The sequence below is a fragment of the Capra hircus genome, chromosome 8, assembly GCF_001704415.2.
Source record: "Capra hircus breed San Clemente chromosome 8, ASM170441v1, whole genome shotgun sequence".
In the NCBI taxonomy this organism is placed as follows: Eukaryota; Metazoa; Chordata; class Mammalia; order Artiodactyla; family Bovidae; genus Capra; species Capra hircus.
This window is the reverse complement of record NC_030815.1, coordinates 65,542,536-65,560,192: the sequence shown is the minus strand read 5'-3', so window position 1 is coordinate 65,560,192 and position 17,657 is coordinate 65,542,536. Positions and strand designations below refer to the sequence as shown.

Sequence of the window (17,657 nt, the reverse complement as noted above, 5' to 3'; positions counted from 1 at the left end):
TCTCTAAGAAATAGTTTACTCCTTTTCATAAATTAATAGAAAACAAAATAAATACATAAATAAAATGTAAAAGCAAAAAATATATAAAATGAAAAACATTAAATGTGCAATAAATTCTAATAAATATGTATTGTTATGTGTTGAATCACTGATGTACTTTAAAATCATCAGATACCTTCAGTTTTGAATTTTTTGACTTTGGTTTATACAGGGGGTCAAATTTATAGATAGATACACACTCACACAATCAAATGTTATACATAGATTATTCTCTTATCACCTTTATATATCAGGTAGATGAAGTGATAGGCTATTATGTATAAAGCTCTTGGTGGAAGCTGTAATATTCCAGTGAACATTCTAGAAGTTCAGTGACTTCTGGGCAAAATAAGAAACTAGGAATGTAAGACAGGCCACCTTCTTTAAAACCTGCGAATATCATAACATAAACCAAGGGAACTTTAACCATATATCAGGGAGTCCTACATGATTTTCATTGCTATATGATACACAAAATATCTTTTTAAAGCTAAAACTACTATATATGAAGCACCATCACCATCATTATGCTCATTCTGCTCATCCACATTTTATACTATCCATATTTTACCTCACAGTAATCTAGAGTGAACTAATATGTTCTCCAGCATTCACCAAGGCAAAGGAAATGCCAAAAAAGACTCCAAGATGCTGACTTTTAACAGAAAACACACGTAAATAATCCTTTAGAAGGAATATTGATAAATGTGCTATCTAAAGCATGCTTTAGAAATGGGTCTGAAATCAGGTGGTCGCATCTAGAAATATTTAGCGAACTCTACATATACGCAATCAGAATAGCAGCAACCATTAAAAAAAACCTCATTAGCTGATTGCCACTCTCTTTAATTAATTTAAATTTAATTTAAATTTGCAAAGAGAGTAGTTTAAATATAGAAGGTAAGCTTTGTACTTAGCATTTTATAATGATGGCTTATCATACTGAGTTATTAATTTTTTAATTAAATATAATAGAAATAAGTTCATCTTAAACTTCAGGATTTTCCCATCTAATGTTTATAAACTTTCCAGTGCTACCATACTGACAGTAGTAGAGTCCTGAATCATAAAACAATTTGACATATGCGAATTTGAAACACAACACACAAGCCCCTTGAGCTTCTTTAAACTAATAAAATATGGCTTATTTAGGTTTTACAATTTTAAGGTAACCACTGGAAAGTTTATATGATAAGCTGATATTAGAGTAACCATCAGACCAAAAATGGGTAATTTGACAATTTAATTGATCTCATTGAAATCTAGATTATGGATGATGCTTTGAGGAGTAAATATCTGCCCATAAAAATCCCTTTTCCTGGGCAAAGATCATAAAGGTGGGAAATTAACAGACATGCCTTTCCACCATGAGTTGAATGAGTTTCTTCACCTGTTTTCTTACTCTTCCCTGCCCATCGCTTACTAGGTTTTGGAATTTGATTCTTAAGGACACAGTAATTCAAGTTAGACTCAAACGCTAATCTTAGAAAATGTCAAAGAGGGAGAAACACAGTCAATCTCCTAGTAGTATCTCCAGAGTTTACAGCAGTGCTTTTACATGAGACAGTTAATTTTAACTTTTACTTTCTGAATAAATCTTTCATTTAAAAAAATCTATATCTCTTAAAAAACATCAAAACATTTGAGCTTTGTGTGTATGTATTCATGTATTTAAATCACTGAATTAATATTTGTGCAACAGAAAAAGTAATTTACTCAACAACATTCAAGTAGCAAAAGTGGATGAGTATCTTTCCAAAAAATAAGTCACTAACTCCTTTCCCACTAATAGGAAGGGGATCTTTATTTTCAGTAGCAGTCTTCACCTGGTCTCCTCAGGCCAAGTCCTGGGATGAAGTCATTTTCCCATCACATCCTATGGCAGCTTCACATCTCACAGACATATGCAGTGGCCTATTCAGTTTTCCCCAGTGGCTGTGACCCTGGCTCTTCGTGTCTTGTCTTAGTTATTCCTGACCAGCACACTTGGTTAGTCACCCTTCTATAACCTGTTCTAAAACTAAAAACGTAGAGGAACAAGCAAACAGTTTCAGACTCACCATCCCTGCGATTAAGACTTGCAAAGCCAGGGCCATGGCTACTAGACAGCTCTGAGGAACTGGTGAAGGAAGCCCGGGGCAAGGAGGACGCCAGAGGAGCATCACAGTTATCTGGGGGGAGAAACACCACATTCTGGTTAACACACTGATTGACGCTTTTCTGTCTTCTCTTCCTGTCTTCTTCCTTCCCTTTTACTTTCATTTCCTTCTCATTCCCCTCCCACTCTCCATCTTTTTCATCCTTAATTTCCTTTCCTTTAATCAACAGGCTAGGAAAGCGTTAGAGCCTATAGCAAACATTAGTCTTGATCAGAGGTTTATTAGTAGATGTTTAACATCGGGCTGAGTGGTAGCATTTGTCACTTCCCCATGGTGTATATTGTTCCTCGTGCCAAGCAAGAGACTTGGGTTCAATCTCTCGGTCAGGAAGATCCCCCAGAGGAGGAGATGGCAACCCACTCCAGTATTCTGACCTGGCAAATCCCATGGACAGAGGAGTTACAATCCATGGAGTCATTAAAGGGTCAGATATGACTGAGCAACTAGACAACAAAAACACTGGTGTAAATACTTATACTGTGGTCAGTTCAAGGCTATCAATGTGATGTCACTAATCATGAAGTTGGAAAAGGAATGTATGTATTACATCATTATATAGTATTTTCACCATGCAGATTCAAGGTATGTAAATAACCTCAAGAGATTAGATAAGAGTAAGATGCCATAAAATAAAGTAGCAAACACCCTCTTCCAACAACACAAGAGAAGACTCTACACATGGACAAAACCAGATGGTCAACACTGAAATCAGATTGATTCTATTCTTTGCAGCCAAAGATGGAGAAGCTCTATACAGTTAGCAAAAACATCAGTTAGCTGACTGTGGCTCAGACCGTGAACCCCTTATTGCCAAATTCAGACTTAAATTGTAGAAAGTAGGGAAAACCACTAGACCATTCAGGTATGACCTAAACCAAATCCCTTATGATTACACAGTGGAATTGAGAAATAGATTTAAGGGACTAGATCTAATAGACAGAGTGCCTAATGAACTATGGATGGAGGTTCATGACATTGTACAAGAGACAGGGATGAAGATGATCCCCAAGAAAAACAAATGTAAAAAAGCAAAATGGCTGTCTGAGGAAGCCTTACAAATAGCTGTGAAGAGAAGCCAAAAGCAAAGGAGAAAAGGAAAGATATACCCGTCTGAATGCAGAGTTCCAAAGAATAACAAGGAGAGAAAAGAAAGCCTTCCTCAGTGATCAATGCAAAGACATAGAGGAAAGCAACAGAATGGGAAAAACAAGAGATCTTTTCAAGAAAAGTAGAGATACCAAGGGGATATTTCAGGCAAAGATGGGCTCAATAAAGCACAGAAATGGTACGGACTTATCAGAAGCAGATGATATTAAGAAGAGGTGGCAAGAATACACAGAAGAACTGTACAAAAAAGATCTTCATGACCCAGAGAATCACAATGGTGTGATCATTCACCTAGAGCCAGGCATCCTGGAATGTGAAGTCAAGTGGGCCTTAGAAAGCATCACTATGAACAAAGCTAATGGAGTTGATGGAATTCCAGTAGAGCTATTTCAAATCCTGGAAGATGATACTGTGAAAGCACTGCACTCAATATGCCAGCAAATTAGAAAAACTCAGCAGTGGCCACAGGATTGGAAAAGGTCAATTTTCATTCCAGTCCCAAAGAAAGGCAATACCAAAAAATGCTCAAACTACTGCACAAGTGCACTCATCTTACACGTTAGTAAAGTAATGCTCAAAATTCTCTAAGCCAGGCTTCAACAGTACGTGAACCATGAACTTCTAGATATTCAAGCTGGTTTTAGAAAAGTTAGAGGAACCAGAGATGAAATCGCCAACATCCGCTGGATCATCGAAAAAGCAAGAGACTTCCAAAAAAAATCTACATCTGCTTTATTGACTATGACAAAGCCTTTGACTGCGTGCACCACAACAAACTCTGGAAAATTCTTCAAGAGATGGGAATACCAGACCACCTGACCTGCCCCTTGAGAAATCTGTATGCAGGTCAGGAAGCAACAGTTTGAACTGGACATGGAACAAGAGACTGGTTCCAAATGGGAAAAGGAGTACGTCAAGGCTGTATATTGTCACCGTGCTTATTTAACTTATATGCAGAGTACATCATGAGAAATGCTGCGGTAGATGAAACACAAGCTGGAATCAAGATTGCTGGGAGAAATATCAGTAACCTCAGATATGCAGATGGCACCACTCTTATGGCAGAAAGTGAAGAAGAACTAAAGAGCCTCTTGATGAAAGTGAAAGAAGAGAGTGAAATAGTTGGCTTAAAACTCAACATTCAGAAAACTAAGATCATGACATCCAGTCCCATCATTTCATGCCAAATAGATGGGGAAACAATGGAAGCAGTGAGAGACTTTATTTTTTGGGTCTCCAAAATTACTGCAGATGGTGACTGCAGCCATGAAATTAAAAGACATTTACTCCTTGGAAGGAAAGTTCTGACCAACCTAGACAGCATATTAAAAAGCAGAGACATTACTTTGCCAACAAAGGTCTGTCTAGTCAAGGCTACGGTTTTTCCAGTAGTCACATATGGATGTGAGAGTTGGACTATAAAGAAAGTGAAATGAAGTGAAGTCGCTCAGTCATGTCCAACTCTTTGCGACCCCATGGACTGTAGCCTACCAGGCTCCTCCCTCCATGGGATTCTCCAGGCAAGAGTACTGGAGTGGGCTGCCATAAAGAAAGCTGAGTGCCAAAGAACTGATACTTTTGAACTGTGGTATTGGAGAAGACTCTTGAGAGTCCCTTGGACTGCAAGGAGATCCAACCAGATTATGATAAAAAGTGTACTGAAAGACATTAAAGAATAACTACCAGACCACCTGACCTGCCTCTTGAGAAACCTGTATGCAGGTCAGGAAGCAACAGTTAGAACTGGACATGAAACAACAGACTGGTTCCAAATAGGACAAGGAGTACGTCAAGGCTGTATATTGTCACCCTGCTTATTTAACTTCTATGCAGAGTACATCATGAGAAATGCTGGGCTGGAAGAAGCACAAGCTGGAATCAAGATTGCCGGGAGAAATATCAATAACCTCAGATATGCAGACGACACCACCCTTATGGCAGAAAGTGAAGAAGAACTAAAGGGCCTTTTGATAAAAATAAGAGGAGAGTGAAAAAGTTGGCTTAAAGCTCAACATTTAGAAAATGAATATCATGGCATCTGGTCCCATCACTTCATGGCAAATAGATGGGGAAACAGTGGAAACAGTGTCAGACTTTATTTTTTGGGGCTCCACAATTACTGCAGATGGTGATTGCAGCCATGAAACTAAAAGACGCTTACTCCTTGGAAGGAAAGTTATGACCAACCTAGACAGCATATTAAAAAGCAGAGACATTACTTTGCCATCAAAGATCCATCTAGTCAAGGCTATGGTTTTTCCAGCACTCATGTATGGATGTGAGAGTTGGACTGTGAAGAAAGCTGAGAGCTGAAGAATTGATGCTTTTTAACTGTGGTGTTGGAGAAGACTCTTGAGAGTCCCTTGGACTGCAAGGAGATCCAACCAGTCTATTCTGAAGGAGATCAGCCCTGGGTGTTCTTTGGAAGGAGTGATGCTAAAGCTGAAACTCCAATACTTTGGCCACCTCATGCCAAGAGTTAACTCATTTGAAAAGACTCTGATGCTGGTAGGGATTGGGGGTAGGAGGAGAAGCGGGAGACAGAGGATGAGATGGCTGGATGGTATCACCGACTCGATGGACGTGAGTTTGAGTGAACTCCTGGAGTTGGTGATGGACAGGGAGGCCTGGCGTGCTGCGATTCATGGGGTCACAAAGAGTTGGACATGACTGAGCAACTGAACTGACCTGAACTGAACATAAGCTCAGACTACAATGATCGTAAATAGGAAGATAGTATATCTAAGGTATCAGTTTTCCCTAGTTTGAACTGAAGATTCATTAGAGGTTTAATCAAAAGCCCAGGAGGGTTTTTCATAGAACTTGAAACACTGAACCACACAGTTCAAGGATTCTTAAGAACATGCAGTACAGATACGATTTAGCAGGTTTGTTAAGATGAAAAGAAAATATTACATCTTAATTTTCACTAACCTCTAGCTAAATTCTTGCATATTCTTCAATCACAAATGTAGACCAAAGAGACTGTTCAGTAGTGCTATGCATTTGTTACCAACATAAGTTACAGATACCTAGAAATATTGTTTATGGTCCTCCTTACTTCAAAATAACAGTATTTATTAAAATCACCACTAGATCTTTTTATTTAATGCTTAATAATTAAGATATATTATAATTTCTAATATATTGATATCAGTATCTCAATATAACTATTTACTTTGTAACCAGATGTATACATTTTATGCATTTACAAGCATTGCTCTGAAAAGCCGTCACAGCTTCAGCAAAGTGCCAGAATCCATGGCACAAAGAAGAGCAAAGAATCTCCCATAGTGAGTGTGTGCATTATAAGTACAAAGCTGTTAAGATATTACTGGGACATTATCATTACTGGGACATTTTTCAGAAAATTCCAGAAGATGGGGATCATCCACAATCCAGTCAGCTGTTCTAACTCAAATGTTAACATGACACTTTCTCAGGGGTTACAGCCTGTTGAGCAGATGGAGCCTGCATCATTTCCTCCTTTAAATAAAGGGGTTCCTGGGATCTAAGTAACCTCCTCAAAGTCACAAAGCTGTTTGAGGATAAGTGAGGATTATTTCCATCAACTGCTTAACTTGGAAAGCCTGCTCCTTTCCCAGCTTCCACCTCACCCCAGCACAGCTTTCTTTCTAAGTCTGGCCAGATACTCCCCGCGTAAGCACATCTTTCTCATCTCACCATTTTGGGATCTCTCCTTACTGAATTGTAAACTTAACGAGGACCAAGTGTGGATTCTGGAGCCAGATGGGGTGTGGGTTTGGCGTTTACCACGCTGCCTACTATTGGGATGTCAGTGGCCTTCCCTAAGCTTCAGTTATATCATCTGTACAATGAGGATGTTACACAACTGAATAACACAACTGGACAAAAGGAAATCATACAACTATAGAGTTTCTATGAGGACTAAAGTATTTGTTTTTATTACTTTCAGTATGGTAACACAAGTCATCAAATAAACTTCTTCAAAATAGTCTATAAGCATATTTTCCCCATAGAGAGATATATAAGGCAGCATTCAGAGTTCCAAGTCATATTTTCATTTTTTATTATTTCTTCAAAAGAAACCATATGAATCTTAGTCTTTTTTAAAAAGAGTGTGATGTTATCACTTTTGTGATACAATATTTGTTTTTGAGAAACAATTTTAAAAGTAATAGCTTTCTTTACAACCCTAATTGTTCCAATTCAATTTCACACAGTCAAATCTGAGAATGCACACGATCAAAAAACATGACCATGTCCCATTACATAGAAGAGCAACTCTGCATATGCTTTCCATGCATTCACTGTGTTTCTAAGCAAATAATATTCAAGCAACATGAAGGCTCAGATGCCACCCAAAATCTCCCTAACTATTGTTTTATGTCTGAAATGTCTATATTTTATGCTATAATTCCTGGAGGCAAAATTGTAAAGACCCAATTTAATTTTTGTCTGGAATTATTAAAAAATATTTGATTTCCACTGAATATCATTCTTATCAATATTCTGATAAATACTGCTTCTACCCCCCAATAAGGATGAATCCCAAAATGCTTCAAAGCTACAAGAATTATTCATAAACAATTGTTTTTAACAACTGAGATAGCAAAACAATTGATAAGTACAACTATTTACCACCTAGGCAGGAAAAAGAAGTGAGTACAAGTAATAAACTTATAAGAATTAACAAGTGAAAATAGATAATATTACAGTTAAATAGGCTAAAGTAAGTTCATTTCTCTTTGTAATAACCACTCATAATAATAACCACTTTGTAATAACCAGGCATACTCCCTGGAATGAAAAGGACACTGTGTTGTGCTTAATCCACATAACTGGGGTTCCATTTTCATGCAGATTCCAAATCCATGTCTTCACTACTTTGGACTCCAGTTCTGAATTTAGCCAGCTGTTCTAGGGGCACTGGCCAATTTCTAACCCTCAGCTACACAGTGCAGAGGAGTTGATGAACCCTTGGAATCTACAGGACTTTCTAAGCTTATAAGACTGGCATGCAGGACACTCTAGCAACCCTTGCATAATTTTCCAGCTTCAGTCATCTGCCACCACCCTCACTTGCTCCCAAAAATATGTGCGGCAGCAGGTCCCAGTGTGTTCATATCTGCAGCTACCCAATGTGGGTCTACCTTTGGCACCTTTCTGCATGCCATGAGCTTGCATAACTATACTAGATCCAGTTGTTTAATTTCATGACCCTCAATGCCCACTCTGGTAGGAAATAGGGTGGAGGACAGCAGAGGTGATTTCTAATTTCTTGCTTTTTCCAATAAGTTATGCATTCTAATAGTAGAGCATTCTTGGTGGCTCAGACAGTAAAGAATGTGCTTGCAATGCAGAAGACCTGGGTTCCATCTCCAGGCTGGGAAGATCCTCTGGAGAAGGGAATGGTCACCCACTCCAGTATTCTTGCCTGGAGAATTCCACAGACAGAGGAGCATGGTGGGCTACAGTTCATGGGGTCACAAAGAGTCAGACACAACTGAGCAACTCACACTTCCACTTTTCTAATAGTAGAACATATTTATATCTTTGCCAGAACAAAGTCAGAAAGGGAGCATTAGACCATGTTCCTGGTTAATTTATTTAATTCACACATGCATATGTATTATGCCTAGCCATTAGCAGAGTCCAAAGATGAGCACTTTTATTTTTACTTCTTTGTTGTTCAGTCCCTTAGTTGTGTCTGACTCTGCAACTCCATGGACTGCAGCATACCAGACTGCCCTGTTCTTCACCATCTCCCGGAGCTTGCTCGAACTCATGTCCATTGAGTCAGTGATGCCGTCCAACCATCTCATCCTCTGCCTTGCCCTTCTCCTCCTGCCTCCAACCTTTCCCAGCATCAGGGTCTTTTCTAATGAGTCAGCTCTTCACATCAGGTGGCCAAAGTATTGGAGCTTCAGCTTCAGTATCGTTTCTTCAATTACAAATAAATATTCTTTCCCTCCCTAATTTTGCATCATAATCATTTCATCAAGTCATAAACACTCCTTTCTTTAATGAAGACTCTTGGTTATCAGTTCAGTTCAGTCACTCAGTCATGTCCTACTCTTTGTGACCCCATGGACTGCAGCATGCCAGGCCTCCCTGTCCATCACCAACTCCCAGAGTTTACTCACACTCATGTCTATTGAGTCAGTGATGCCATCCAACCATCTCATCCTCTGTCATCCCCTTCTCCTCCTGCCCTCAATCTCTCCCAGCATCAGGGTCTTTTCAAATGAGTCAGCTCTTCACATCAGGTGGCCAAAGTACTGGAGTTTCAGCTCCAACATCAGTCTTTCCAATGAACACCCAGGACGGATCTCCTTTAGGATGGACTGGTTGGACTCCTTGCAGTCCAAGGGACTCTCAAGAGTCTTCTCCAACACCACAGTTCAAAAGCATCAATTCTTTGGTACTCAGCTTTCTTTATAGTCCAACTCTCACATCCATACATGACTGCTGGAAAATGCCAAGGAGTAAGTGTCTTTTAATTTCATGACTGTAGTCACCATCTGCAGTGATTTTGGAGCCCCCAAAAAATAAAGCCTCAACACCGTTTCCATTGTTTCCCCATCTATTTGCCATGAAGGGATGGGACAGAATGCCATGATCTTAGTTTTCAAAAGCATCAGTTCTTCGACGCTCAGCCTTCTTTTACTTCTTTAGGCTCCTTTTAACAAATAAATCTAGCTTCTGCACAACAAAGGAAAATATAAGCAAGGTGAAAAGACAGCCTTCTGAATGGGAGAAAATAATAGCAAATGAAGCAACTGACAAACAACTAATCTCAAAAATATACAAGCAACTTCCGCAGCTCAATTCCAGAAAAATAAATGACCCAATCAAAAAATGGGCCAAAGAACTAAATAGACATTTCTCCAAAGAAGACATACAGATGGCTAACAAACACATGAAAAGATGCTCAACATTACTCATTATTAGAGAAATGCAAATCAAAACCACAATGAGGTACCACTTCACACCAGTCAGAATGGCTGCGATCCAAAAATCTGCAAGCAATAAATGCTGGAGAGGGTGTGGAGAAAAGGGAACCCTCCTACACTGTTGGTGGGAATGCAAACTAGTACAGCCACTATGGAGAACAGTGTGGAGATTCCTTAAAAAATTGCAAATAGAACTACCTTATGACCCAGCAATCCCACTGCTGGGCATACACACTGAGGAAACCAGAATTGAAAGAGACACATGTACCCCAATGTTCATCGCAGTACTGTTTATAATAGCCAGGACATGGAAACAACCTAGATGTCCATTAGCAGATGAATGGATAAGAAAGCTGTGGTACATATACACAATGGAGTATTACTCAGCCGTTAAAAAGAATTCATTTGAATCAGTTCTGATGAGATGGATGAAACTGGAGCCAATTATACAGAGTGAAGTAAGCCAGAAAGAAAAACACCAATACAGTATACTAACACATATATATGGAATTTAGGAAGATGGCAATGACGACCCTGTATGCAAGACAGGAAAAAAGACACAGATGTGTATAACAGACTTTTGGACTCAGAGGGAGAGGGAGAGGGTGGGATGATTTGGGAGAATGGGAATTCTAACATGTATACTGTCATGTAAGAATTGAATCGCCAGTCCATGTCTGACGTAGGGTGCAGCATGCTTGGGGCTGGTGCATGGGGATGACCCAGAGAGATGTTGTGGGGAGGGAGGTGGGAGGGGGGTTCATGTTTGGGAACGCATGTAAGAATTAAAGATTTTTATTTTTTTTTTTTTCCAACATATACTGTTTTATTAAATAATTAATGTGTTATTTTATAAATACAATTAACATGCATGCTTAAAATTAATTTCTATATAAATAAATATAAATATACGTTTTCACATGAACTATTGAATAGTATACATTTTTTTTACTTTCCAAAACTGATTTAACCAATCTCATGTGTCAGGACATTAGGATTTTTTTTCTTTTTCTCTTAATTAACAATTAAAATTTCAATTAATATCCCTGTGCAACACCTTTGGATATATTTCATTTATTTTCTTAATTCAAATTCCTGGTATATTGTTTTTAAGTTTTTTTTTTTTTTTTGGTATTTTTATTTTTTAATTTTATTTATTTATTTATTTATTTATATAGTCGCCAGTCCATGTCTTGCTTGGGGCAGATTTTTAAATTAAAAAAAAATTAAATTAAATTAAATTAAAAAAAAAATATCTAGACCTGAAAGTTGCATGTAAAATTATTCTTCAGGGTTAAAATTTTCACTTTTCACTGTAAATCAAATAGCAACATTACAAGAACAGTCTGTCATTAATTTTAGTGCTGCAACATAGCAATTTAATACACATTAATTAAAACTATTACCAGGTTGCCTGTGGTATAAATCCAAAACAATCATTGTTATTATAATTAAATTATACATCATGTTCCCCACAGTGGTGTCATACTGGTAGAGTTTTCTTTTTCAGATCACTGCATCTGTTAAATACCTTGCATATTTTTGAGAAAAGTTTAAATTATAAAATAGTGCATTCCAAAGTCTGATATCTAAATGGCAGAGAATATGTAGCTAGGTAAGTACTTTTAATAAAAAGTACTTCCTGACTAGTGATCTGATTTTGAACTTCAAGAAAATCAGGAACTCTAACACAAAAAGTCAGTTTTGAAAACCCTTCCTCTTAGAGCTGAAATCAATGAATTTGAAAACAGGAAGTCATGGAGAAAAGTCAATGAACCAACAACTAACTCTTTGAAAGATTAATAGAACTGAAAATCCTTTGGCCAGACTAGTTTAGATTAAAAAGCCACAACTTAAACCAAACAGTTAATTTCTCAAATCAGTGCTTCAATAAAAAGTTCCTTTTGAGAAATGTGTATTAGTACTTAATTCTAATTTAGGGTTTGATTTAAAGAATAGACGTTTTTCTTTTATAAAGAGAAACCATCAATTTTTCCAAGAGAAACACCATGGAAATCATCCATAAACATTTAAAAATTCAGATTAATGAAAGGTACAAGGAAAATATTTGGGAAAATAGTTTGATTTTCATGAAAGGTAAGATAACATGTAAATATCATTCACTTATACAATGTGACTAACCTTGGTTTTAGAATAGTAAATCATATGTCAAATCAATTACATCACCTGACTGTAATATTTTTTTTTTTTTAATTTTAAAATCTTAAATTCTTACATGCGTTCCCAAACATGAACCCCCCTCCCACCTCCCTCCCCACAACATCTCTCTGGGTCATCCCCATGCACCTGCCCCAAGCAAGCTGCACCCTACGTCAGACATGGACTGGCGATTCAATTCTTACATGACAGTATACATGTTATAATTCCCATTCTCCCAAATCATCCCACCCTCTCCCTCTCCCTCTGAGTCCAAAAGTCTGTTATACACATCTGTGTCTTTTTTCCTGTCTTGCATACAGGGTCGTCATTGCCATCTTCCTAAATTCCATATATATGTGTTAGTATACTGTATTGGTGTTTTTCTTTCTGGCTTACTTCACTCTGTATAATTGGCTCCAGTTTCATCCATCTCATCAGAACTGATTCAAATGAATTCTTTTTAACGGCTGAGTAATACTCCATTGTGTATATGTACCACAGCTTTCTTATCCATTCATCTGCTGATGGACATCTAGGTTGTTTCCATGTCCTGGCTATTATAAACAGTGCTGCGATGAACATTGGGGTACATGTGTCTCTTTCAATTCTGGTTTCCTCCGTGTGTATTTGTTCGTTATGCCCACTCTAAATATAAAATCAGCACCAGTAGTAACTATGAAGAAAGACTTAAATTGGAGGGTGCCATATGCAGTGAGTGCTAATAGTTGCATTCATATTGATTATATGTAATTTCTAGCATGCCTCTTAACTTTATAAAATAATATGGTACCTAGATGTTTTTACTTTTCTACATGATATATCATCTAATAGAAGTGCTATGGAAAAGTTATTCAAATTTAAATGAGTATTTCCACTACATTTAAAAATATCCTGTTTGATATTTTAAGAATCAATCAACAGATAGTCCAGCACTGCAATTAGTTTTTATGATCATCCCTTGTTCTGTGAAAGCAAATCAACACAACTGAATTGTAAAATTTAAGGTATATTTCTTAAAGATCTACTGATACTATTATTACTAACTTTTAAGCTTTTAAAAAATCTGTGTTAATGAGGGTTATCATTATCAGATTTTTAATAAAATATGACTTTTGAGCCTCTATAAAAAAAATAAAAATAAAAAATAAAAAGCCACAACTTATTAATATCTACAGATTCCATGGAGATTAAAAGGACAATAAAGGAATAGTATGAGAAACTCTATGTCCATAAATTTGATCATCTAGATGAAATGGACCAATTCCTTGAAAATATAATTTATATCTAATAAAGAATTTGAAACAATAATTCAAATATTTGTTTTCAAATATTTTTTTAAAATATATAATAATAACCTTCCAAAACAGAAAGCACCAAGTCCAAATGGCTTCACTGGTGAATTCTGCAAAACATTTAAGGAAGAAATCATGCCACATCTCCATAATCCCTTTTAGAAAATAAAAGCAGAGGGAATAATTTATGCCTTATTCCATGAGGCCCATATTACCCCAATATAAAAACCACTCACAGATACTACAAGAAAAAAACCCTGCATACCAATATTTCTCATGAACACAGATGCAAAATCCTCAACAATACATTAGCAATCAAATCCAACAATATACAAGAATAATTACATACTGCAAACAAGTAGAATTTGACCCAGGTATGCAGGGCTGGTTTAACATTCAAAAATCAATTTATATAATCCTTCATATCAACAAGCATAGATGCAGAAAAGCATCTGACAAAATCCAACACCTATTAATGGCAAAAACTCTTGGTACACTTGGAATAAAGGTAAACACCCTCAAGTTGATAAAGAATATATACAAAAAACTTACAGCTAACACTACACTTACTGGTGAAAAATTCAAAGTTTTCCCTCTAAGATAAAGAAGTAGGCAATGATTTTCCGTCTCAAAACACCTTTTCCAAATCCTACTGGAAGCTTATTTAATACAATTAAACAAGAAAAGGAAATTTAAAAAGATACAGATTAGGAAGGAAAACTCTGTCTTTGTTCATGGATGACAGGATTATCTCTATAAAAAAAATCTAAAAGAATAGTAAAAAAGAACTTCTGAAATTGAGAAGTGGTTATAACAAAGCCAAAGGATACATGTTAATATACAAAATCAATTGCGTTTCAATATACCACCAATTTACAAATGGAATTAAGGATCTGAAACACAATGCCATTTATATTCAGTTCAGTTCAGTTCAGCTCAGTCGCTCAGTTGTGTCCGACTCTTTGCAACCCATGGACCACATCTTGCCAGGTCTCCCTGACCATCATCAACTCACAAAGCCTACTCAAACTCATGTCCATTGAGTCAGTGATGCAATCCAGCCATCTCATCCTCTGTCATCCCCTTCTCCTCCTGCCTTCAATCTTTCCCAGCATCAGGGTCTTTTCCAGTGAGTCAGCTCTTCGCATCAGATGGCCAAAGTATTGGAGTTTCAGCTTCAACATCAGTCCTTCCAATGAACACCCAGGACTGATCTCCTTTAGGATGGACTGGCTGGATATCTTTGCAGTCCAAGGGACTCTCAAGAGTCTTCTTCAACACCACAGTTCAAAAGCATTAATTCTTCGGCACTCAGCCTTCTTCACAGTCCAACTCTCACATCCATATGTGACTACTGGAAAAACCGTAGCCTTGACTAGATGGACCTTTGTTGGCAAAAAATGTCTCTGCTTTTTAATATGTTGTCTAGGTTGGTAATACCTTTCTTTCCAAGGAGTAGGCGTCTTTTACTTTCATGGCTGCAGTCACCATGTGCAGTGATTTTGGAGCCCCCAAAAATAAAGTCTCTCACTGTTTCCCCATCTATTAGGCATGAAGTGATAGGACCGGATGCCATGATCTTAGTTTTCTGAATGCTGAGTTTTAAGCCAACTTTTTCACTCTCCTCTTTCACTTTCATCAAGGGACTATTTAGTTCTTCACTTTCTGCCATAAGGGTGGTGTCAACTGCATACCTGAGGCTATTGATGTTTCTCCCAGCAATCTTGATTCCAGCTTGTGTTTCATCTACCCCAGCATTTCTCATGATGTACTCTGCATATAAGTTAAATAAGCAGGGTGACAATATACAGCTTTGATGTACTCCTTTTCCTATTTGGAACCTGTCTGTTGTTCCATGTCCAGTTCTAACTGTTGCTTCCTAACCTGCATACAGATTTCTCAAGAGGCAGGTCAGGTGGTCTGTTATTCACATATCTTTTAGAATTTTCCACAGTTTATTGTGATCCACACAAAGGCTTTGGCATAGTCAATAAAGCAGAAATAGATGTTTTTTCAGAACTCTCTTGCTTTTGTGATGATCCAGTGGATGTTGGCAATTTCATCTCTGGTTCCTCTAACTTTTCTAAAGCCAGTTTGAACATCTGGAAGATCACGGTTCTTGTACTGCTGAAGCTTGGCTTGGAGAATTGTGAGCATTACTTTACTAGCATGTGAGATGAGTGCAATTGTGTGGTGGTCTGAGCATTCTTTGGCATTGCCTTTCTTTGGGATTGGAATGAAAACTGACCTTTTCCAGTCCTGTGGCCACTGCTGAATTTTCCTAATTTGCTGGCATATCGAGTGCAGCACTTTCACAGCATCATCTTTTAGGATTTGAAATAGCTCTACTGGAATTCCATCAATTCCATTAGCTTTGTTCATAGTGATGCTTTCTAAGGCCCACTTGACTTCACATTCCAGGATGTCTGGCTCTAGGTGAGTAATCACACCATTGTGATTCTCTGGGTCATGATGGTCTTTTTTGTACAGTTATTCTGTGTATTCTTGCCACTTCTTCTTAATATCATCTACTTCTGTTAGGTCCATACCATTTCTGTGCTTTATTGAGTCCATCTTTGCCTGAAATGTTCCCTTGGTATTTCTAATTTTCTTGAAGAGATCTCTATACTTTCCCATTCTATTGTTTACCTCTATTGCTTTGCATTGATCACTGGGGAAGCCTTTCTTCTCTCTCCTTGCTATTCTTTGAAACTGCATTCAGATGGGTATATCTTTCCTTTTCTCCTTTGCCTTTGACTTCTCTTCTTTTCACAGCAATTTGTAAAGCCTCCTTAAACAACCATTTTGCTTTTTTGCATTTGTTTTTCTTGGGGATGGTCTTCATCCCTGTCTCCTGTAACAGTGTCATAAACCTCCATTCATAGTTCATCAGGCACTCTGTCAGATCTAGTCCCTTAAATCTATTTTCCAATTCCACTATTTCAAATCTATTTCAAATTCCATAATCATAAGGGATTTGATTTAGGTCATACCTGAATGGTCTAGTGGTTTTCCCTACTTTCTTCAGTTTAAGTCTGAATTTGGCAATAAGGAGTTGGAGCAGTGAGCGGTGGAGCAGCCGAGAGGTGATACCCCACAACCAATGTAAGGAGCAGTGGCTAAGCTTTGCTGGAGCAGCCATAGATACCCCACGTCCAAGGTAAGAGAAACCCCAATAAGACTATAGGCACTGACAGAGGGCATCAGAAGGCAGACAGACTGAAACCACAATCCCAGACAACTAACCAATCTAATCACATGGACCACAGCCTTGTCTAACTTAACGAACCTAACCCATGCCATGTAGGGTCACCCAAGATAGACGGGTCATGGTGGAGAGGTCTGATGACCACACTGGAGAAGGGAATGGCAAACCACTTCAGTATTCTTGCCTTGAGAACCCCATGAACAGCATGAAAAGATAAAAATATAGGACACTGAATGATGAACTCCCCAGGTCATTAGGTGCCCAATATGCTACTGGAGATCAGTACAGAACTAACTCCAGAAAGAATGAAGAGACAGAGCCAAAGCAAAAACAACACCCAGTTGTGGATGTGACTGGTGATAGAAGCAAGGTCTGATACTGTAAAGAGCAATATTGCATAGGAACCTGGAATGTTAGGTCTACAAACCAAGGCAAATTGGAAGTGGTCATATAGGAGACGGTAAGAGTGAAAATCAGTGAACTAAAATGGACTGGAATGGGCGAATTTAACTCAGATGACCATTATATCTACTACTGTGGACAAGAATCCCTTAGAAGAAATGGAGTAGCCATCATGGTCAACAAAAGAGTCCGAAATGCAGTACTTGGAATGAATCTCAAAACTGACAGAATGATCTCTGTTCATTTCCAAGGCAAACCATTGAATATCATGGTAATCCAAGTCTATGCCCCGACCAGTAATTCTGAAGAAGCTGAAGTTGAATGGTTCTATGAAGACCTACAAGACCTTTTA

The 17,657-nt window shown here is 37.8% G+C and overlaps 1 protein-coding gene across 1 annotated transcript in view; it reads right to left on the bottom strand.

The window, feature by feature from the left end:
* Nucleotides 1-17,657, bottom strand: part of LOC102177239 (contactin-associated protein-like 3) — a 233,095-nt gene that overhangs the window by 186,242 nt on the left and 29,196 nt on the right. Inside the window, exon 2 of the mRNA XM_013966094.2 lies at nt 2,100-2,210. Within this exon, the coding sequence (XP_013821548.2) occupies nt 2,100-2,210 (111 nt within the window). The remainder of the gene's footprint in view (nt 1-2,099; nt 2,211-17,657) is intronic.